Here is a 23,496-nt window from a genome sequence, read left to right as displayed (position 1 = left end):
CCCTGACATTTCCCTGAATCTTTACAAATTCTTAAAATTCCTTGACATTTCCCCGACTTTTTAGGCCCATTTTTAAATTCCCTGACTTTTCCCTGATTTCCCTGACGTGTGGCAACCCTGAATGAAAATGGTGGTAAAAGATTTGCCTTCCAGGATAGGGATTTAAATCTTCATAGTGCTCGTCAGCTAGGAGCCACAAACATAAGGAAAACGCCCTTTAAACACGCTAACGCAGTGTTGCGTACAAATTTCATTGGACGAACATTTTACGGAAAGGGGGAAGACAATTTCGGAATTTTCCCCTTCCGACGGCAGCAGGCGCTAAATCGTCTAACCAATGAAAAATGTACGCAAGAAAATCTACTAGTCACCAGGGAGGTCTATTTTTAATACTTTTGTTCATCTTTTTTGACTCTTTTGAAGAGATATAGTTCTATTATCTCGAAGATCTTACTATCGTTAATGAATGGCCCTAGTAAATGTCTTAAAAAAGTACCAGATAATACGTACAAACCGGAATTATAATTAGAAAAGCGAGTCATTTTATTACTTTAGTTATAGAGGCGCTCAGGAGATAGGAATAAAGAATTGTCGTCGTGGGAATAAGAGACTATAAAGCAGTTTTCTCGAAGAAAATAGTCGGATGACCCCCTCCCAACTTTCCACCCAACGAGGTGATTCCGCCAAATTTATATTTTTCCCACGAAAAACGACGCGTTTTCGATCGGGCGACTTTGGGCCATCAAACAGGTTTCCGTCAGTGTGTTATTAAAACCCGCGCCTCTCACCCCACCAAAATACACATTACGGGCCTTCGTCAACGATCTACCGTGTTCGAAAACGTTCCGACTGTATAGATCCAAGTGCTCGCTACAACCGAGCGAAAAGGCCCAACTAAATGGGAAACATTCTTCGAATTGAAAAAAAAGTAATGAAAAATTACATCTTTAATAGGTCGTTTGGGGTTCTTCGTATTTGAAGTGCAATTTTTCGTCGCCATTTCTATAAAAATGATTCATTGATTACGGAAACTATTAAAGGATCGTTTGAAAAAACTTCCATCATCTCGAATTAATGAAACTAATATTTCAAAACGATTTTAATTGAGGAGGAGGAGGGAATGGAAATGCTTTTTAATTTAGCCAAATATTTCAATCCCTTTCTTCGAGAACTACGCCGAATGGATGTCCTAGCGACGATGGCCTTGAAGAATTTGCAACTGAAGAGGTAACTTATAACTCGAGGCATCAACCCTGTATGGAATATGAATACCTAAAAGACGCGATCGAGGTTTATAGTAATTTCCCATTCTGGGAATTCTTATACAGAATGCGAGGACGCGCATTTGCGGTTTGACGAAATATCGCGCTTAAAGGCCGACTACATAAATCTTCGGTTTACTCTGTCTTTCACTGGAAGTAGGCTGACTGCATGGCACAGGTGTATTGCAGTAAGCCTACTTCCAGTGAAAGACAGAGTAAACCGAAGATTTATGTAGTCGGCCTTTAAAAAGAAATTTGTTATTGAAATTAGTCATTTTGGGCTGAGTGTTTTCAAACTTCGACAAAATTGTATGAAAATATTTTTTGATGAATGCGCTTGTCGATAATTATTTCTTAACTATAATGACTTCTAATATCGATAAGTGTATACGGAAAAGCGTATCTAATCGGGGAAATAAATTGAAATATTAAATAATATCAAGGAATTAATATTGAGCAACGTAATTTTCTTAGAAATAAATGGTTATTAAGAACCGTCTCGTGTTTATTTATGACTCGCGAAATCGATTTGGTCCGGAAATTGCGAACGCTCAACTCCCATTGCCACGTTCATAGAAATGTCGCAAAGTGATGAGGCGGGCTTTCGCTTCTGAACTGCAGTATCAATTTCTCGCTTATTATACAATCAAGGTTCAAACGCGGAAAAGAGCTTCACTTTCTTGAGCAAAAAGCGTAATATTTATAATGCTCTACTTAAAAAAATATTCGAACGCCAATATTTAGCAGCGCAATCTTAGATGAAAATCACAAAAACCTAACTACTCCTATCCAGAGAAAGATACCTAAAAATGAAAACCACCTATCAAAGGTATATGTGAAAGGTGAAAATGCAAAAACGGGATTCTCATAAATTTCGTAGAAAGTCTTTTAACAGGATGATTAAGAGGCCATTAAATGTTTTTGGGGACAGATAGGTTCTCCTTTGCCAAAAAGGTCATCGGATAATCCTTAAAGGCGCAAAGAGAAAAAGATGAAAACTTTATCAGAAAGGGAAAAATAAAAACCAAGTCACCGAGAAAACGGGTTTTCAACGTTAAACTTTGATAAACTATAAAACACCAGGGTCTCTCTTCGGTTGCCTTCGATTCCAGCGCTCGCTTAATCAAACACGACCCATAAAAACGAGTTCGGGTGGCATTACCTAACCCTGCGCCAGCCTGTACGAGGTTATTTTGGAGAAGGTTTACGACACGAGTCTTCCGACAGCGCCAAATGGGAAAGGTACTCGTGACCCAACGCGACGTAAAAACGCGACCCTTCCCCGAATATAAAAAGGGTTTTCAATTTTTCAAGTATTTCAAATAAAACTTCGAATACATTTTAACATAAAAAAACCGGGAGGTTTGAGGCCAACAGCTTTGGTACCAGTTTCCGGGAAGTTAAGATTGTATAATCCGCTCATTTTCGAAAAAGGATGTTCTAAGAAAGTTGAAATGTTCCCTATCTAAAGCGTGCGTGGTTAATCAGATGTTTTCATCATTTTCGCCGAAATTAAGGGCGAAAATTACGGGCGTTATTATTCACGATTTATACCTCGAAATGTACTTTTTGCGCCATATTTTTTTCAAAAGAAGTAAACCAAAATTGGTTCCGATGTTTCGCTTCAGTAGACGCGTACGCGTTTTGGAGATGGTCTGCACGGGTCGGAGCGTCCCATCATTTTATTCAATATAACCCCTTCACTATGGCGTTTATTCATCAAAGATTTCTTTCAAAAATTATTTCTACGAAGTATAGCGATAATTCGCGAGCTAGCTCGCCTCGCAAAATAAATTTACGGATCAGTCGTTCGATTCGAGAAAACATTTATAACTTAGTGATAGTGAAAAATATTTTCCAATCATTGAAAGGAAATTTTAAAATTGATTTGACCTTAAAATATGTAGGGAGGAATTTTTTGCTTCGCTTCTATTGAAGTATAGCGTGAAAAGGCAAGGTTTGAGATTTAATAAATGAAATAAATAGGCGAGAAATAGGTCAAATACGCCTGTATACGGAAATCAAAGCGTTCGTGTTTAAAAGGATGTTTTTTGGGCTCCCAATAAAAATTAAATTTAGATACTCAACCCATGGTATTATGCAAATATTACGAAAGCGAATAAAATAACTCTAATGGAATGCTTTACTTCTATCGAGAGGCGGATATTTGGCCTACATTTTGGAAAGCTCAGACAATGAGTTTTTACGACGAAAGTAAAAGTATTTCAATTCGTCGGCAAGGGAGGCATCCCTTTTAAAGTCAAAGAAGACGAAATTTCACTCCTTTCTTCGAGAAAAAAAGGAAGAGAGAAAAAACGACGAGTCGACATCGCGGCGCCGATGACTGTTTAATTGTTCCGAAGCGCACCTTTGGCACCCATCAACGAAGAGTGAAAGAGAGACACGCGTACCACGGCGGCGTCACAGCGGTTCCGAGTAACCTCAAATCTCAACGGGATATCCCGGCGAAGAAGAGGCCAACTCCTTAAAGAGACAATTAACGACTAAGAGGGCCCCACCAAACACTGGCTACGCGCGACAGAAACAGACAATCTCCGAATCATCTCGTATCCACGTTTTAATCCGTTGATTCCATACAACTAGTCACTGTAGTCGTCGCTATATGAAAGGGTGAAGGCTACTTGTTAAGGTTTAACGAAAAAGGCGATGGTGAAGGAGGAACGAATGATAGTAGTGGTAAGTAGTTAGTTACGAAAGGAACGGCGAAAGCAAGCACGAGCCAAGTGCCGCGTGGGATTTCCCCCTCTGGTTCTCTCTCGGGGAGCTACCTTTCTCGGCATTCCAATAGAGTTCGCCAAGCAGAATTCTCAAGAACCCGGGGTATGTACGTACCCGAATGCTCGCGCGTGTACGCGGGGGAATAAAAAAAGGGTTGAGTTTCCTAAATAGGAGGAGGAGGCCTCTTTAATTCTCCGTTCGGGACCACCATCCCAGAAGAATGAAGAGGTCGGATCCGCCCTCATCAATCATCACCATCGGACACCGATCGGCGCCAACCAAAAAGTGTCTCCGTCTGCCACAAATAATCTTGCCGACCCCGATGGTTCGAGAACGCCGAGGAAAACCCCCGCTACACCGCGTAATTAGCCAATTTAAAGCGGGCGACGAGTGAACTTGTCTCTCGCAAGCTGGTACGCTTAACCGCTAATCCCTGCTCAGCAGTCTCCAAGACTCCAAATCGTTCCCAAATGAACCGCGAACTCGATGGTCCGAGACAATAATTCCAAATGAAGGCGTCAAGAATGGCGGACCGATGGCGCCGATCGAGTTTATTTTAGTTTCCATTAAGCTCTAATAATAGCGAGACTGTTTAGCCGCTGTATACGCTAAGAAGAGTCAAATCGTGGAGTTTGGGATATTGGCAAATTGACAGCGCGGCGTATTTCCGATGAGGGCTCTTTCGCTCTTAGCCTAAAATGGGTCGCAATGGGTTATATAGGCGCGAAGACGAACTGCACGCGGAAGAAATTTGCGCTAACGTCGTAAGTATAGGCCGACCAAACGAGCATCCAACGTTCAAATCCGGCACGTAATCCGAACGGGCTGAAACTGGATGCGATGCCTTTTGGAAAACACGTCGCTTTCCCTAATATCGCGGAGTGCATGGGCGGTTTTCGCCACCAGCCTGTCGAGCTTCTTTTTATGTAAAAATATACTTTGCCCTTTTTATGCTAGGAGCAACAAACACAAGGAGAACGCAGCTAGCTAAGGCAGTGTTGTGTACAAATTTCATTGGACGAGGCTTTACGCTGAACGCTTTACGGGCGGGGGGGGGAGACAATTTCGGAATTTTCCCCTTCCGACGGCAGCAGTCTAACCAATAATAAATGTACGCGAGAAAATGCACAACTTTTGACGGGTTGCGTTCTCCTTGTGTGGGGTGCTGTGTTTGTTGCTCCTAGGTGTAAGTTTATAAAAATCGTACATTATTAAGAAATGAAAGGGTTAAGGCTGCCCAGACATCTCGCGGTATTCGAGGAAACCACCTCCCCAACGAAATACCCAAATCCAAATGTGTCAGAAGAGTGACAAGTAGAATGAATGACACGTTTCTTAAAAAAGTGGCAGATTGGAAAACCCGCCCTAAAACATTATCCCAGCAACGAAGACCAAATCGCATAGAGTAAAAAGTAGCGCTGCTGGAGTATTTTAAAAGAGTTCAAATTGCGGCTGAAGAATTTGAAAAAATTGCATATTTCGTATGGAATAAACGTGTATAAGTTACGGCATTTATTTCAATCTTTATCTTTAGTGAGAATATGCTCGCATTAAGTTCGTGGAATTGCGGGGGGGGGGGGGGGGAATGTAAAACGGAATTCGAAAGTTTAAACTGTACCCTAATCTTCAAAAAGATAGGTAATACATTTCGTAAACAAATGTAACCTTTGCCATTGATAATTATTATTTGACAGCGAGTAACCGATTGAGATAAGACCTAACCATTGTTTGGGTTTTAAATCCTGAAAGATCCCTTTTGTTATACAATTTATAGGTATATCACCAACAATAAATTATAAAGATACAAGTCTTCTAAATCAAATATTTGATAAATTATTTCCTTATCGGAAACCACATACATGATATTATTGGATTATTATTTGTTTTCATAAAGTGATAATCCAATTTGACCATAGCCTTTCAATGATAAACATTTACAAGGATGAAAATAGGTGGTTCCGTATATAAGCAAATTACGCTAAATTAACTAACAAAGGTGTCGAAAGCTATTTGTTCCGAGATAATTACTAAATAAGAAAGGCCCAAAAAACACGAGCGATATGAATAATAAGGGAAAATTGGCTCCTGGTACCACGGCATTACTGGCTGAACTTTGAGCGCATCGGGCGAACCGAAAAATAAGGTTTCTCGTAAACGGCAGAAGTGAGAAATATAAAGAAAACGCGGCAAACAGAAAAGAGGCATTTTAATAAAGTTTTCGTCGTCGACCCACTTTCCGTCGTAGAGAGAGAGAGGATATTTTTCTAAAGAACCCTAACATCCCAAAAATCCTGTACAAGTAGTGCTCAAAAAATGCTAGCTGGCGCGTAGCCCATCCGCCGTCCGTACCTTTCGCCCGCGCAGCGCCATAAAGAGGAGCCCAGAGCCAAAAAGGAATTTGCTTTATGACACCGAGAGCCAGAAATGTCAAATAAACAACGGGGCTAAAAACGTCTTTTTAGAAAAATTCTTTTACGAACCTCGCAATTTTAAACAACGCTGGAGGAAGAATTTCGAAGAGAGATGAGAAATAATTTATTTCAACCCTATTTTGCACTTTTCGGAAATTCCACGTAATTTTTCTAGCTTTTTGATAAATGGTCGCCCTTGGAAAGTCTCTCGCTTTAAACCGTCAGCCAGGGTGCACAATAATGACACAGCCAATCCATTAAATCTACTCCAAAGAGAGCTAAAAACGCCAGTCAACAAAATCTTCAAATTTACGCTCCGAACTTAAATACTTTTTATAAAGGGTAATGTCGATATATATTTATAATCACGCTTAGTTCGCCGTTTAAAATGATTATTTCCCTCCATGTTTTTGCGCGGAAAATATTCTAGAGAATGAAAGGAAAGAGGAACTAAGGCTTCATTATTGGGCAGTATTATAATCAGTCGAAGAGAAGGCGCTCGCGGGGATCATTGGTTGGGTCACGTACGGGGAGAAAAGACAATAGAGACACGAATATTTGCCGCGTACTCAATCACATCTACGGACATTCAGACACCCTCCCCGCGCAAAACCGAAGAAATATCAATTACGAGTCGATATCTCTCAGACACACACAAACGTGTCATTGTTGCGCGTTCCTTTTCCCTTCGATTATTCAACCCTCCAAAAAATGCGAACGACAGCGACAATAATAGAGACCACTTTTCCTTCTTGCCGTTGGAATTTGCGAGCCCGTGACAGGAAACGCGGTGATTTCGCGATTTTAACACGCTTCGAGCCGCGGCTTGGGTAAGACTTAAAAGGTCAAAGGTCGTACCGGGGTTTCGACCCAATTTATCGTTACGCAAAGAACGGATACCTACATGTTACTCGAAATTATACCAAAGTTTGTTCGCGCGTTTCATTTGATATATCATAAAAAGGATAGAAATAAAGAGAAAAAAAATCCGAAAGTAATTCGAATCGTCTCGCTATATACTTAAAATCAAATTATTACTTTTTTCCTGGCTCAAATAACGAAGGAATTGGGTTATCTTTTAACGGACTTTATACGCGTACGCAAAAACGTAAATAAAATACGCTAGACTTAACTCGATAAAAAATGTTGATGAAAACGTAATAAGGGATAGAGAACACTTTTTCTAAACAAAAATGTATTCGTTTTATTTTGAAAACGAGAAAAAATTCTAAAAACTTTTAAACTCATCAAATCTCTATCCTATCGGAGTGATGACGTAGCTCGAATAAGACCTAGATAAAGGTTCTATCTAAATATATAAACGCTTCCCTTTAATAGGCCTCATTAAGAGTAGGGTAAATACGACCGAAGAGGTTAAAATAGCTCATTATTTAGCTACAGCGTTAGAAAAACAGACTACAGCTAAAACAAAGTTAGTTTTTGGAGGATCCATCTAAGATAGACTCCCTCGAAAGGTCAAGAACACTTTGCTAGAGAAGAGGCCCACCAAGAGTTTCAATTCTGTTCCAGAGGAAAAAACCCTTAAAACAACAGAAGAAGAAAGTCTTACAAAACTTTCGTTTCACTTCGCCAAAACTGGATTGGCTAATATATTTGATTTGAGCTTTCAAACGAGAGACGAGTAAAAATTAACAATAATAAGCTTGGCGAAAACACGCGATCTTTAGAATAAAAAATGCGCAAAAAAAAGCTTCGTGCGGTAGCGCGGCTAGTCATTTTATGAAAAGGTTTCAACGAAAAGTACCCCGTTTTGCACCTCCTTCCCGAAAGTACGCGTTCATCATCATAATTAGTTTTTAAATTTCTTTTTCGGGAATTATAGAAAATGGATGGTGGTACAATGTTTATATAAAAAAATATACCTCAGTAGCTGAAATACTCGAAAAAAAAAAAACCATACCGGTACCTCACGATAGGCTTTTGTTATAAAACCGCCTGGAGCGCCCTACACTTTTCATTACAAAAATATACACGAAAAAGCGTATAGATTCAAACTTGACAATGGTTCTAGAGAAGTTGGTACGGACAGTGTATACCACAGCGTAGAAAAGAGACGGACACAAAAATCGAGGTTAATGCTCCATCCGCTTCCCCCTCCCAACTTCCCGAGTTTAAGTTTAATTTCTTATAAACAGACGTCAGTTAAAATAAGCCCGAAATTCACAATATCTGCCACTTTGGAATGACGGCTTAGTCGGCCTTTTTACAAAAAAAAACCTCCGGTTAAACGATACTTTTAAACCATTATTATTTTTACTCTTTGGGGAGATCAAGATGTGTACACGCGCGCCCCATTCTTTGACGGCGTCGAATTTAGCCTAGATTCGAGAAAACTAATTTTTAAACTGTTTTTAACTGTTTTCACGCCGCGAAATTTCATTGTGGAATCTAGTTTCCACTCAGTTTTTTTTTAAACAACGCGCGCGAGTCTACAACGGAAACTGGAACAGAGCGGAATACGCTTGACGTTAATTTATTCCAACGCGTACGCGTATATTTAACAAAAGAATTCGCTTATTATCGTGTTTTTAAAAAATTGATGGTTTCTCGGCTCTTATTATTTTAGCACGATTCTTTTTCTTCGCGATTTGTACTCGCGTGTTTTGTAGAGCAATAGGCCGAATGTCATTTCTGATCATTTAGAAAGGCGCAATAATGGAAAGATAAGATAAGACTGCGACTAACATTCTAACGCTTTCAAGCTGTCGGGTATAGACCCAGCGAAACATTTTGAAAGGCGCTGAATAATCACTATTCTAATGGCAAGTCCCCAAGTTATTTAAGAACGTCGCGAAATAAAGACTTTATGGGACACAAAATGTAAAAACAAAAAAGTTCCCAAGTTAACGACTCCCGGAGACTTTGGCTGAGCTCGCGGAAATCGAACAATTCCAACTTGGGTTGCAAAAACCACTCGCAAACTATCCGAGCCATCGCACCTTCGACCGCGCTGCCAACTAAGCCGGAGATAAGGATGCCCCGTTACTTCCTTACGGCATACGCATTCAGTCGCGGATTACAATGGCGTCGAAGCGGGGGTCTCGCTGACGGATTAGCCAAGCGCGCCGAAGAAAATGGACGCCACAAGGAAACCACGAGAGCGGAAAAGTCAACTTCCGGAAAGCGCGGGTGAAGTAAAAGCGGCGAACGGGGTTACGGGTGGCTCGAACGAACAGATTTTTAATTAGTGAAAACGACACATCCTTTTCTGCGGGTAACACGCGGCTTCTAAGACGAAACGCGCCTTCGTTGGGGCCGAATTGCCTTTCCTTATTGACACAAAAGGGCGTCGAACTCCAACCAAGAAACCTTCCCTACTTAGCCGCGCGTCTTCGTTAAGTTTTAAAAACGAAAACGTTATCTTAATACGCGGTCGCCTAAAGAAACAATGTACCGTATCTCGGTTCAAAGCGTCCCTATACTAGCGAGATTTTAATTAGAATTACTTTATTGTACGAAGCCCCCTTTCGATAATTAGCTAAAATGTATTTTTAGACGCACGCCCCGCGGTTCTCTCTTCGAATAGCAACTGATGTAAACAAAAAACATTGTTTCTCACACTGCAATCTATTATTATTATTAATATTATTATTATTATTTGGCGTATGGAAAGGTAAAAGTCTGGCCTTAAAAGGTGTTGAGATATCAGGATAATTATCTACGTGGTAATAACAAATTAAAATAATTTGCGGGTGCGTATACGTATTGAAAGAAAACAAGTTCCATGTACAAAAGTTGGCCATCTTCCCGACCACATTTTCGTTACACCGCGAAAGCAGCCTATTATAGCTTTATATCAAATAATTTTCCCCATCTCGATACGTACGTAATAACATAGTCTAATAAGAAAAAATAACCGCGCCAGTTGGAAATTAATTATTACATTCAGAGTCGAGTATAGCCTTTTAAGTTCACCCAACAGCGATTGCGACTTACAGGGTAGAAGCGCAAGGACATACAAGGCCGGTCAGGCCTACTAGAATATAAATGTCCCTCCGCCCTCCCTTCAGTCTAGCCTTAATACGAGATTTTTCGTAACCCCCCCTATCGCGGTAGAGCCGTGGGCTTTAAAGCAAAATTTGGGGACAAAAACGCATTTCGAATTAATGCGGGAGGGAAGACGGTTGTCATACCGGTTTGTGAAGTAATTAAGTTCGAACCGGGTTACGGTTACAAGTATTGATGTTTACGTTTTAAAAGCAACGCGTGTCAACCTTCTACGAAGCTCAATTTGTATATTTATTTTTTACAAGAATTTTATCGATGGTTTTATAATTCTGATAAGAATGTATGGGGAAAAAAGGTTGAAAGTCGCGCCCCATAAATGGTTGGACATATTTTTAACGTGAATCACACAGTGTCCCTTTATCTGGACTAGACAATCGCCCTAAAAGGATTTGCCCAAAAAATATCCATTCGTCTAATACAAAAAGGGAAAGTTTTCGATCGTGATTTTCGGCCCACATAAACCTATTACTTCTCCAAGCTACGAGCGCCTGGAAATATTTATATTAGAATTTCTAAAAACGTGCGCGAAACTCCTCATTTCTACGAGAGTTCGCATCAAGGTAAACTTCCGCCATTTCTCAAGCCTTCCACGTTTTTTGGCAAACAAAAGACGCTTAATCATAAACGAAAATTGGTTGAGAAATAATGAAAACAACTGGTTAAGCGGAGCTTTACGCGTGGGAGAATCATTACCGGATAAAAATCGCTGGAGAAATTAATTTAGACCACCAACGAGTCGTATACGCGAAACAAAGCCATAACAATCTAAGCTTTATAAGGATGAAGCTCTACTTTTCATACCCCCTACGACGAATGAGATCCACCCGGGGTATACGCTACGGAAAAAGGAAAAGATACTTTTTCGTTGGAGAAAACGCTCGGTTGCGAGCTTGACTGGCCACCGTCATCCTCCGTAGGCTAAACGCCACCGCGTGAGTCAGCGGCGAAATCAGGGAAGGCCCACAAGCCAAGCCGGGATGGAGACCCACTCACTATTATCGAAGTAGTGACGTCTGTACGAAGCGAAGGTAAAAAGGGCAGAAACTAGAATAATCCCCTAATTTGACCAAGTGTACCCAACTACAAGTAATAATAGAAGCTTATAATTTATCCCTTATGAGAGAATTAGCCATCTAGGCCAATAAGAACTTTCGAAAGAGGTATGTTATAAACTTCTGTTAATAGTAATAGCCGTTTCATTACCAAGCACTATCGTATATTCAGTAATGTCAGTCTCACGTGACACGACGTCATCCATGCTTTTTCGCATAGAGAAAAAAACCCGCACAGAGAGCTGCCAGATATAATTTTACCTCTACCGCCCAACAGCTCTTCAAAGGAGCCCAATTTAAAATAGGCCATATTTAATAAACAAGCCCAATTTAACGCGAGTTTTTTTTAGAAGGCTCGCTTTTCAAAATATTGGTGTTTGCGTGATGTCGCGTAATTTCTCAACAGTTTTAAGTGTCATGGGAAATTTTATAAAAACTCCAATTTTTATAATTCGAAATATTTTTTTACACCATGATTTCTTTAAAAAGTGAATTAATATATTGAGAGTAATATATGTCGGAGTGCTTTAAAGCGTATAGACTATAGAGTAGTAGCACTTCGTAGCTTTGGCCATGACCGCCATTGTGGGCGCGAATTGTTCGTGATTAGGAAAAAGCATGGGTGACGTTGTGTGACGTAGCACTGCCATTACTCTATTCCTTTGAAAGAAATTTGTATCCTACCGATTTTACTGTATATTATCGAAAACCTGCGAAAAGTAGCCCAATTCATTTTTCCCCGCAAGCAGACAAAAAGAAGCCAAATTGGGCTGTAAAAGAGCCGAACTGGCAGTTCTGCCCGCACAAAATGGGGGCCGTAGCCAAAGCTACGAAGTGAAATTACTCTTATTGATATGAGACGTCCAAAGAAGGGCTTGAAAACCAGCGCTTGTCAACTTGACCCCTTAACCTTGACTAACTTATACGCGACTATTAGACCACGATTCTGTTAAATGTACTACAAACAACACGGAAAAACCAAACAGCTGTACTTGCGCGAATGAAAAAACAGCTGGGAATATCCGAAATCACCTTTTATAAACGTGAAAGCCTTCGAGCTATTCTAAGTAATGGTAAAAGGAGGCTGGGGGGAAACGGGCTTTTTTTTCTCCGTCAGAATCGGCGCACCACGGAGATAGTTCGAATATTTTAAAATTTCAAACGTCGATTTTTCAAGCCGCAAAATCCTTGGGGTGTCTTAAATATAATACCCCTCTCCGAAACACAAAACGCGCGTTTTAATACCCATAATGCGTAGGTATTTTTTTTAAATCATTTGTTCGGAAGCGATCGAGACGTAGTAATAAAGTCACCAGCAGCGAGACAACATTCTGAGACATTTTATTGTCACCTTGAGGTGATCGAAAAAGAACCGTTTGCAAGTTTTCTTTAAAAAAAAAGGTAAACACTCTGTAGAGTTATTATTATCATTCCTACCAATTTCGGGCAACCAAGGTCACTCCGCGTTATTGCCTATTTCTTTTATTTCGAATTCGACACATCGCCATTTCCTTTATTGGGGGAAAAGTCGGCTTTGGAGAAAACCGCGACTTTCGGAGTCGATAAAATAACGGTTGAATAGATTTGCCAAAAAACTCGTTTCTTAGTATATCAATCAACACCAAAATTCGTACTTTTTACGAGCCACGTACAAAAGTTAAGGATATAGTTTAAAGAATTTCTCAAATAAATTCTGACGAATTCAAGGCTAAATTGGAAATTTATTTTATTCGCGAGTTGGGAAGAGTTGAACAGCCGAACTGAGCCGCGACCACGCCAACGAAAAGGGTTGAATCCCGATATGGTCATCCCGCGCGCCCAATGAGAGGGGTTTCCGTAGCTACCGAATTTCTCAGAAAAAAAGTTTAAAGCGTAACTATACGGACGCCGCGATTACTAAGCGCGTACGTCAAGGCTTTACCCGAATAGAAAGATTTCTAAAGGTAGGGAGATTCGGTTGGAGACAAAGATTTTGGGCGGAAGATGTTAAAATTTAAAGACACGGAGGGAGGGAGCGGAGAGGGGCTAAATTTGAAGTACAGCCTTCAAAACAGCTATTTTTTTTCTAATTCATTTTGGCTGTAAATGGATATGGTAAAAGAATATGTCCAAGGATTTGAACGGTTTCTTTTTTCCAAATTTGAATAAAAGAAATAAGTATTATTCGCTACGAAAGTATAAATAACTCTTAAACACTTAAAAAAAATGGAAATTCAAAACCGTTAAATTTCGTCAAGAACCTTTTTCTTTTCGGTTGGAAGGTTGTCGGCTGGCGTATAAATCTCTAATAAATCTTTGGGGCGATGGCAAGTTTTTAAAATTATCTCTATACCTTGGCTTTAGCGGCGATGCGTTGAAACTACGCTAGTAATTTACTAATTATCATTACCCGTGACAAATTCAACACAATTAAACCACATCACGGGACCCTAAAACAAACCATCGGCACCTAGTAATTAAGTTAATTAAGAATATTACTCTATAACAATTCTCCCCAACCTTACTGATTAAAAAATTAAGATTTTCGACCTTGGCTTCCTCCCCCCCCCCCCCAAGCCCGTTATAGTTGTACTTATGGTCATAAAATTTAATCCTTACTACACGTACAATCGCGTTTGATAGAAAGTTGTAAGAGTCGGAAAGTAGAAATACGACCATGGTGGCGTCAAAAAAAGTGAAATTATTTTTATACAAGGGTTAAAAGAATAAAGGAAACCAGTGTTTACGATACACATTTTGAAAAATTACTTGTTTTTTTTTCAATCACAATAAATTACGGCTGAAGGGCGCGTGTTTCACGACTGCAAAACTGCGGAGCTCCCGGTGGAAGTACAGCGATAAAAACACGACCTACGCGTTAAGGAGTCGCGAGGAACCTTATTTTAGTAGCGTACGGGGAAAACGGTGCGAGGTTATTCCATTATTACCAATTTCAACAAATCCCGGGCAACACAAAAGAAATATAATTAAAATTCTAAGTGAGAGATAAGGAGAGAAAGAGCAATTACTCGTCAGTTTTAAGGCGTTAGAAAAATAGTTTAGCGCTCGGAGCGATTGGGAGTCGCCCATTTCATAGGTTGCCATTTAAATTATTAAAAAAAAAGGAATTAAAACTGCGATAAAAATTGAAAAACCGTCGAGTTTTAATACAGGCGGATCTAACACTTTGAATAAAGTCGCTTAAAAAAGTCACGACCCGAATTTAAAAGACGAAAAAGAGACCGTCGAATAAACGTGTTTTCAAACTAAGATTTATGGATTTCCCACATTCGTAAAAATATCAAAATTCACCCAGATGCGCCCGTACCAATACAACCTTATTCGAATCAAAGGTAAAGCAGCTGCGTTCTTATTTACTATCAGAATTGCGAAGGCGACACGGAGCAAGGACGCTGTAGAGCTTTAGGCAAAGGTGGAAAGCTGCACGTGAAGTTGTTGCTACGTATATACGCTAAGGTGTCTAAAATTGAAATTTTACGCGGCGCGCCGACAACCATTTGGCGTGGAAAAAAAATAGCGTGTAAATTTAAAATATTCCAAGCCCCTGATATTCGCTTCATTCGGCTCTGTAATAATTCCAATTAAAGCATCTGTCGAATGATAATTTCATCATTACCGCGAAAAGAAACGATGCCGGCGGAGGAAACGTGAAGTACAATCCTGTTTTCAACTTCCACCAGTTCAAGGTCGGGTCAAAGACACCCATAAACACTCGGCAGAAATAGGGGGGGGGCTAGTTTTATAAAAGGGGGGGGGGGGAGGATATATATAGCCATATCCCATCATCTCGTGCGAGGCACCTGCCCAGGTTTGCGCGAATGTACCCGCGGGGTATCTCCTCCCTTCAAAAGAAGAAAACCCAAGACGCGGAAAACCACCCACTAGACAGCCCGGTGAAAGGCAGAAAAGTAGCAGACTTTACCCTTATTTCGCGAATCTCCGTTAAGTACCCGGTGACTCTCCAGCTTCTTTTTAAAGATATAATGATTGTTCCCGGGGTGGAATAAAGAAAAGCCCATTGGCCGTCGGAATCTCTATTCTAAAGCGTTTAGGATTGGGACGCCTGAGAAGGAGCTCAACCTTCTTCCCGAATTTACACGTCTATTTTCCAAAAGCAAAGAAAGAAAACGCCAATTTTTGGGGAACGACCTTGAGGTAGCTTGTCCAACGACCTTCCCTCGAGGCATCTTCGCTATTCGGGCGGCCTCTACCCCCCACCTAACCGGGCATGTTATAGCCATTTTCTCTACTACTGACATCAGCGAACGTTAAACGTACTTTCCCATCCAAAATACCATCTTTTAAAACAAGGCTTCGTCCTCAATTAAAAATCTAATAGTAAAAATGCCTCCTAATTAGACGTCGAGTCTCGAGAAATAAAAATAGTTTCGAAATATTGTTATCGCGATTTCAACTATTTTATTGCATTATTATTTAAGTATAAATTCCTATAAATAGTACATTTTGACGAATCGTTATCCAGGGTAGAAACAGCTTTTTTTAATTCAAATTCCTCGATTTTTTACTTAATAAGTTGACAAAAAGCTCCTGTTTATAATTATAAAGATCTCCACGCGTAATTTTATTTTTAAAACGCCTTCTTAACCGTCAAATGTTAAGCCATGGACAATAAAAATGTTTAAATTTATTTCCCAGACTTATTTTATGTAAAAATTTTGGAAATCTTTATCCCATATTTTAGTATACATTTGCGACAGAAATTCAATTTCCTAACTTTTATACAAGTTATTAAAATTATTATTATTGTTATTTTTTAAACATTTTAAAATTGTCGGTTAGTCTTAAGTTTTTCGCCTTGAAGGCCTATCGGCCGAAGTACCGCATATTTTTCCCCAATAAAGCTTAGTTTTCTCCCACACTTTTTGGTCTCTTTACTTGTTCGCGTTTTTACTCCTATTAAAATTACCGGACATTTATCAAGAATTCTAGGTATTGTGGCAACCCTGTTTGCAATATATTTAAAATACACAAAACAAACACGGAGGTATTTTTAATTTTGAAATACTTCCCACGATTATCAAACTAAATTGCAATTTGTGGCGCGGTCTCCGAATAGACTAGAACAGGAAGCGATGGACGCTATCAACGAGACAATAATAGAGACAATGGGAGTCAGTAGAGAAAGGTTATAAAGGTGGTTATTTTTGAAAGGCAAAGCGTGACCCTTAACGCTCGTTCCGCTCGACCCGAAGAACAAGACGTCTCTTCTAATATTAAAACAACGGGTGACTGGCGCAGTTGGTTGAATTGCCAAAATAAGTCACCAACGTCGTCGGGTCAAGGATCGAACGACGCAAAATATAATACAAGACTGGGAACAGGGAGAGGGGGGCTTCTAATATAGCGGTAGCGTCCAAAAGACAATAGACAACTATTGTTTAAAAAAAAAATTCCACACGCGTAATAAGAGGCCGAGTGGAACGAAGGGTGGATGAAAAATGTGTAACGCGCGACGAGTCTCAAAATAAACCGGGAAATAATAGGCCAGTGTGGAATACACAAGCTTCGCTCTTGTCAGGAAACGGATAACGGCGACGAATAGATAATGACTCTTATATACCTGCTGGTTCGTTTCATATACGAATAATTTGAATTAAAGTATAGCGGTATCCGCGGAGATAACGCCACAGCCATAGATTAAAGTTAATACGCAACAGATTAGTTATTTAACGCGCGTTCCCATTCTAAAATCATATATTTGCCATTTCGAGCCTACGACGGCGCAGAAAGTGAAAATAAAATTACGAATATAATTATACCCTTGTTTTTGGCAGAAAGACGTTCCCCCTTTTGTAATAATATTATCTTTTCCTAAACATTATTTCTAAGGAAGCGCGCTGTACAAAATAAACTGCGATAGAAGAAAAATTGCCTTTTCAACGCCGATTTGATAAAACGTTTCTTCGGTGTCAAATTGTAAAAAGATTGTAAATAAAGGTTTGACGAAATATGTTCGACAAGTTTCAAAACCGCTCAATTGCCTCTTATTTACGACTGTAGAAGATACCGTTTGATTTATGCCTACGAGATAAAAGGGCGTAATGTAGCCGGGAGTCGAAAGAAAGGGTTACACTAGCGGCTCTAGACCCTCCTAAGTAGAAAAAAAAAGTTATAAAAAAATGCAAACTTTTAACCTGGCTACCATCTCGGCACGAGGAAGTATTTATTTTTGGCTCGGCTAATGCCCAACCGATTTAAATATTTTTTTCCTATTTTTGTTGGCCACCACGCTTTTGTGAAAGCCGATGGTCGAGTAAAGAAGATAATGCAAACGCGGTTAGGTTGTTAATGACAAAGAATGTCTTAAAATAATATGGAGGAAAAAACGCGCGCCCTTTCTCCATTATTTGCGAAGAAAATGCCGCTGTTTTAAAACGAAAACGTGCGAGGTCACGAACTTTTATTTTCCGTCAGTAGAAAAAGGTGGCCTTTTTTATAGAGCGTAAAGAAAAAGGCGTAACGAGATAATTTGAATTTATCGCTTTATATAACGCCGGGTTTCACCCTTAATAAAATATAATTTCACGCCAATTCGATTCTCTTTACTCTTATATCGGAAATGGTGATAATTATAAGCAATAACCTTAATTTCGATTTCCCCCCAAAAACGTGAAAGATCGAACTCGTAAAAATAGTATCAAAGATGGGATTTTTAATACTAACGCTTGTCACCGTCGTTCGTGTCGTCTTACGTCATTTTCTCCCCCTCGTACGGACTACGGAGAATAAAGTTCATGACCAAGCTGCGGGTAAATTTCATTCATGGGGTTTATTTTTAAAGCTAGAGTCGTCTAAACTGTACCTACAAAGGCCTAAACGACCCAAACCTTTATAGGGAGGAAAAAGTGACGAAAATATCACTAGAGGGTAAAACGAGTGAGAGAAAAAAATCAAGGTTTATTTAGATTATAAGGGGGAGACAAGGAATGACTCATCCGATCCCAGATTTTTCTAGTTATACAACTTTAGCTAAACCCCGTTTAGGTCGCTCTTTGCGGCGGATTTTTTTAGCGTTTTTCCCGCTATAAGCTGAAAGACAGATCTATATGCTCTTTCCTGTTTAGCATTGCTTACGGGTGAATCACAACCCCCTCCTATCACTAACCTTACCAAAATAGAGTACTGGTATTTCGTTAAGAATGATATCTGATGATACCAGTGGCGGATACAGAAAAAACTCAAGGGGGGCGCCCCCCATATTTATCTGCCACTGGATGATACTTTTATCAACTTTCTCGATATTGTGTAATAAAATCACAAAGAACACTTTTCAAGGTGTACCCACCCCTCGTAGACGTTTACTGTCGGAGTGTAGATGTAACTTCAAGGCGTACAATATACACCCGAATAACAGTAGCGTATCCAGTATTTTAGTTCGGGGCCCCTGCCCCTATACGTGGCTTAACCGTTCTTATATAATAATGTTTTAATTCAGGATAAAAAAAAGCTGTGCACTTATTGGGCCCTGATACGCGATACAAAAGATACTGTAACGCTCGAAACAAATGAAACTATTTACATTAATATTGAAACAATGATAGTGCCCGAAAAACGAAAATAAAAAAACAGAATTTCACAAAAAAAAGATACATATGAAGCGACAGTAATAAAATTAAAAAAAAAGGCTAATAGTAAGTAATGCTGAAATGAACAACAGGTCAGCCCCAGTTTTTATATTTATCTAATCGACACTTGAATGCCGATGCGGATGTCTCTTACTAGTGTTCATTTTCACTCAATTTAAGCATAATTGAAAAGCAGTATTTACCTGGCAAAGGGTCTAGCCTCCATGGTGTAGGTATCGGTCAACGGTTCGGTTTTAATGGTCAACATATCAGGGTAGAAAGTCTCGGAGAGAAATCCTTGCGCCATGAGTCCGTTGTCTTGGCTGTCCGCTGGATTCCAATTCTCGTCCATTTAGATTTCAACTAGCCTAAACCAATATAAAAAACGCGGATTCAAATTAAACCCGGTTTGAGGCGATTCCCATTTTTCACTTTGAAATAATATTAGATAAAAAAAAGTGATTAAAACTAGTTCAGAGATGGTTATAGAAAATATTGAAAAATATTTTTTACCCTAAGGTGTTTAAAGAAAACCGACCTAGAAATTTTAGGAAAATATTTGAACGAAAGGCCTAGGCCCGAGGCGAGTTGTCTTTATGAAAAGGTCCCATTTCGCAATATTTGCATACTGGGTTCTTTCGAGTTTCGGCGTGTGTACGAAGTCACCCAGGAGTACGCGATGATGGAGAAAAAGGGGGTGTCGAAAATGAATGATTTCGGAGGCAGCCTGGGGGGACCATGAATGAACGGGTAAGAAGAATACACGGCCCGCGGGAATTCCCTTTACATGACACCGCTCTACGTACAAAACCCGTGTTGAAAAAACAGGGGTCCCGCGAGGTATTTTGACGGAAATTAGGGACATATTCAGAACGAACCCTTTGGCTGATGTAACGCTGACTTTCCTCGAAATATTGGAAAATATGACTAAGTTGTTTAAAGTTAATAGGAAAGGTACTTGGGGAAAAAAAGTCTTACCTATTAAGCTAAACTTCTTAAGGAATACTATCAGCCCAGTTATATTTTGTGATTTTAAATATTTCGTGAAGTCTAAATTCTTGGTATCTATGTCATTATCAGTCGTTTCACTCAACATATCAAGTGTAGGCTGAATGACATTATAGCAAAATTATCAGTGTAGATAGAGTGCCCTAGCCCTAGACTAAGAAAAGCGTTGACATACGAAGTAAATAAACAAGAATGTTCTAAAATACGAAATTTAAAACGCGTTTACGTTGAACTACATGTAGGCCTCGGCGTATTTCCGAAGAATCTTCCGGGAAAACGATTAAAAATTTCATTTTAAATAAACTCACCAAAATAGCTTCCCAATATTGTGGAGAATAATATTTGGTTGAACAAAATTTTTCAAACAAGGGGCGGGCTGCTATGGCAAAAATGAATTTTGGACGCGAACAAAAACGAAACTAGCGGGACACATTAAAGGGACCTGCCGACAAAGCAACAACCGACGAGAGCACTGCCTGCTCTCAAAAAACGGTCTACGTTCAGCCAGGAAAACCGTTTGCGTTGGAGGTTTTCCTACTAGGCGGTAGTTTCTGGAAGCTGAGCTGAGGTGAGGGTTTTTTGCCCCCTTGTCTCTTTCTCTCTCCCTCTGAGCGCACCAGCATCCTCTCGGGTATCCGTGATTACGTTGGTTTCTCTCTTCCCCTCCTGCTTCAAACAATTTTTGGGAGGGGGAACATGTATTAGGAATTTAGATACTAATTTATTTATATTATATATTGTAGTGCAAAAAAGACTTAAGGGTCATGTTTTTCATGATTAAATGAATGGGTGACAAGAGCTAAGTTCGCCAAAACAGTAATCAAAGCTTTCGGATACCACGTGACAGCACAGCTCATGAATACTATATATCAATGATATGATAGCATGTTTACTTAATACCAAACACTAATTGAAGTGTATGAACCGCATCCAATGTGAGCTCTTTTTTAAATACAATTCATCGACGCTACAGAAAAATGTAGGTTGATCAAAATTAAGTCACATAATAAGCCACACTTTGAATCTTATTTCTTTGGAACAACGCGTAGATAATATCGCCATCTTTTATCGTGTAAAATCGTTAAATACATTCCTATCACCGCTGGCTCAGTGGCGCCATCTAAACTTGCAGTCAATCCTGCCCCTTAAATTCGTATTTGCTGTAAATCAAACGGAATTTTTTGAACAATAACGAAGGCGCCCGTAAAACCATTACGTGTCAAGGCTCAAAAAAAGGCTACAAATATTTGCGTTATTAATTTTTTTCAAATAATCAAGTTCGCCGAGTCATTTAAAAATAATACGCTTTAGGTATAAAATTTCAATGAAATGTGTTAGATTGCATGTAACCGCTCTATTTAATATCGCGAACTCAAAAGTGGGGATGAAACTATTACAATAGACCTTTTTCTTGCCGCGCACTATCAACTAATGTGATTTCATAAACTTATTTACTTTTATAATCATGGAAAACCAATTATTATTTAGACTTAAAAATAAAATTCAACAAAAAATTACGACGGACGAAAAAGAAATTTACACTTTTCAAAATAGACTAAGAAGTGATAAGGGTAATGTTGCCTATAAAAACAATTCAAAACATATATTTGCGAATGAAAAGCCAGCAGCATCCTACAATGATTCTGTACCCTCCCAACTTTTTGGAAATTTGCATAAACCAATTGAAGAACCAATTCAACCGATACCTAATCATTACCAAGAAGAGGAAGAGAGAGATATAAGCCATTTTCCGAGCTCAGTGCAGAATTTAATAAACAAAAGAAAACTTAGCAAACAAAATGCTGTGGTAAAAAGTTAAATGTTAAAATTTTTTAATTAAATATTTGAAATATGTTTTTACATTACTCTAGAAATTGAAGCCAGAAGATATTCACGGAACTCTGGAGGAGCTTCCGTTTCTATCAGTTGTGTTGGTGGAGGGTGAGGGAGAAGTTAACATAAAAAATGAACCTCATATTAACAGCGAAGATATGTGTGTTGAGACGAGAACTATGAGCTCAAGGAAAGTTGTCAAAAGGCGTAGGCTTATGAACGCCAAAGGGAGAAAAACTAAGTTTTCAAGAAAGAGAAGAGTTTCCGAAAGTGATACGACAGATACGGAAGAGGTGTCTGACGAATATTGTCCAAAAATCGAGGAACAGAAAAGTGTGCCACATAGTAGTCGTTCCCTTAGAAAAACGCCAAGGCGAAGTCACGTGTCTAAACTTGATAACACCACAGATCAGGAGTCAAATGAAAATGATGGAAATGATTCCGTATCATATGAAAATATGAGTGACACTGAAGAGGACATTCCTAAACCAAACTCCTCAGCCAACTCTGAATAATAACTTCCATTTTACCAGAAAATTTAACTCAAAACAGAGAGACTATGAATTATTACATAAAAATTATCAAAAACTGTTGAAAGCATTCATTTAGGGAAACAGCTTGGTCAGTATAATTAAATTTAATCATTTAAAGGGACTACAACCTCTATAGAGTGTTGTCGTCTGATACGATTTTGGAAACTTGTAACGTCACAGCTGTAGTGTTAATAGTGGCCGCCATGACAGTTACCGTTTTTTATCAATAGGCAAATTACAATGGTGACGTCGCAGGGTTTCAGACGACAACACTCTATTATTTATGTTTCCAATATTGGCAACCCTCTCGTATGACATTCTGAAATTTTTGGTGTTGCTTAGTGGTTTCTTACGGAAGTAATCCTTAAAATTGTTGAGGTTATATTCCCTTTAAAGAAAACGATGTTATGTTTGCAGCAAACAAATCCATTCCTTTACCCAGTGCCTTAAACTGAGCTAGAATCTGTGGAGTCTTCCATAAACTAAGAAATCATTACATAATATCGTAAGAGTATAATATTTTCCATAAGTATGCTTCTTTGAAAAGTATTTTACTGTGAGCTATTCACAGAGTCACGTTATTAGAAAAAGAAAATTCCCTTCTAGTGAGGTGTTTTTAAAGCCTATGAGGTCAGCTATATAGTATGTTCAGCAAAAACCTCTTTGTAAACATACTGTAGGTGAAGAATAGGAATTACCATACCTATGGAATGATATTATAGATTATGCTAATATTTGTAATTTTCTGATTATACATTTACCAATTTAACTGGAAATTTTAAATGAAAACCTAAAATTTTTTAACTTTTTAGCATGATTTTGATCATTGGTATTAAATTTAAATGTCTTTTCATAAACTTTCAATCAAAACTACAATGTGCCTTGTGTTAAAGGGACACAGTAATCCGTGCTAGTCCCAAGAATTTGATGGGTTACATTGCAGGGGCGGATTTAGGCATGGTCTTTATGGGCTAAAAAAAAATGAAAAAGGAGTAAAACAACTAACCCAAAATTGGGTGGGCCCCAAGGTAAACGGTCCGCCC

At 39.1% G+C, this 23,496-nt stretch overlaps 2 protein-coding genes across 2 annotated transcripts in view; one reads left to right on the top strand and one right to left on the bottom strand.

Moving 5' to 3' along the window:
- The window catches only part of Drak (Death-associated protein kinase related), a 57,196-nt gene extending 36,617 nt beyond the window's left edge, over nt 1-20,579 (bottom strand). The window contains exons 1-2 of the mRNA XM_090156857.1: nt 20,396-20,579; nt 19,283-19,447 (exon numbers count right to left, since the gene is read on the bottom strand). Coding sequence (XP_090012983.1) covers nt 19,283-19,431 — 149 coding nt within the window. The 5' untranslated portion in view covers nt 19,432-19,447; nt 20,396-20,579. The remainder of the gene's footprint in view (nt 1-19,282; nt 19,448-20,395) is intronic.
- A 559-nt stretch (nt 20,580-21,138) lies between these two features.
- LOC149932650 (uncharacterized) lies at nt 21,139-23,123 on the top strand. The gene is made up of 2 exons (XM_090155747.1): nt 21,139-21,894; nt 21,959-23,123. The coding sequence occupies exons 1-2, from the start codon at nt 21,553-21,555 to the stop codon at nt 22,433-22,435; spliced, it is 819 nt and encodes a 272-aa protein (XP_090011873.1). The 5' UTR covers nt 21,139-21,552; the 3' UTR covers nt 22,436-23,123.
- The last annotated feature ends 373 nt before the right edge of the window (nt 23,124-23,496 follow it).

The sequence above is a fragment of the Leiobunum rupestre genome, chromosome 8 (assembly GCF_980474605.1).
Source record: "Leiobunum rupestre chromosome 8, qqLeiRupe1.1.hap1, whole genome shotgun sequence".
Classification (NCBI taxonomy): domain Eukaryota; kingdom Metazoa; phylum Arthropoda; class Arachnida; order Opiliones; family Sclerosomatidae; genus Leiobunum; species Leiobunum rupestre.
Note: the sequence above shows the minus strand (reverse complement) of the source record. Positions and strands in the feature narration are given on the sequence as shown.

Excerpts from the sequence above, each read along its gene's own strand:
- LOC149932650 (XM_090155747.1), top strand. The coding sequence starts at position 21,553 with ATGGAAAACCAATTATTATTTAGACTTAAAAATAAAATTCAACAAAAA. Across the intron at positions 21,895-21,958 it reads TTAGCAAACAAAATGCTGTG|AAATTGAAGCCAGAAGATAT; the intron begins GTAAAAAGTTAA and ends ACATTACTCTAG.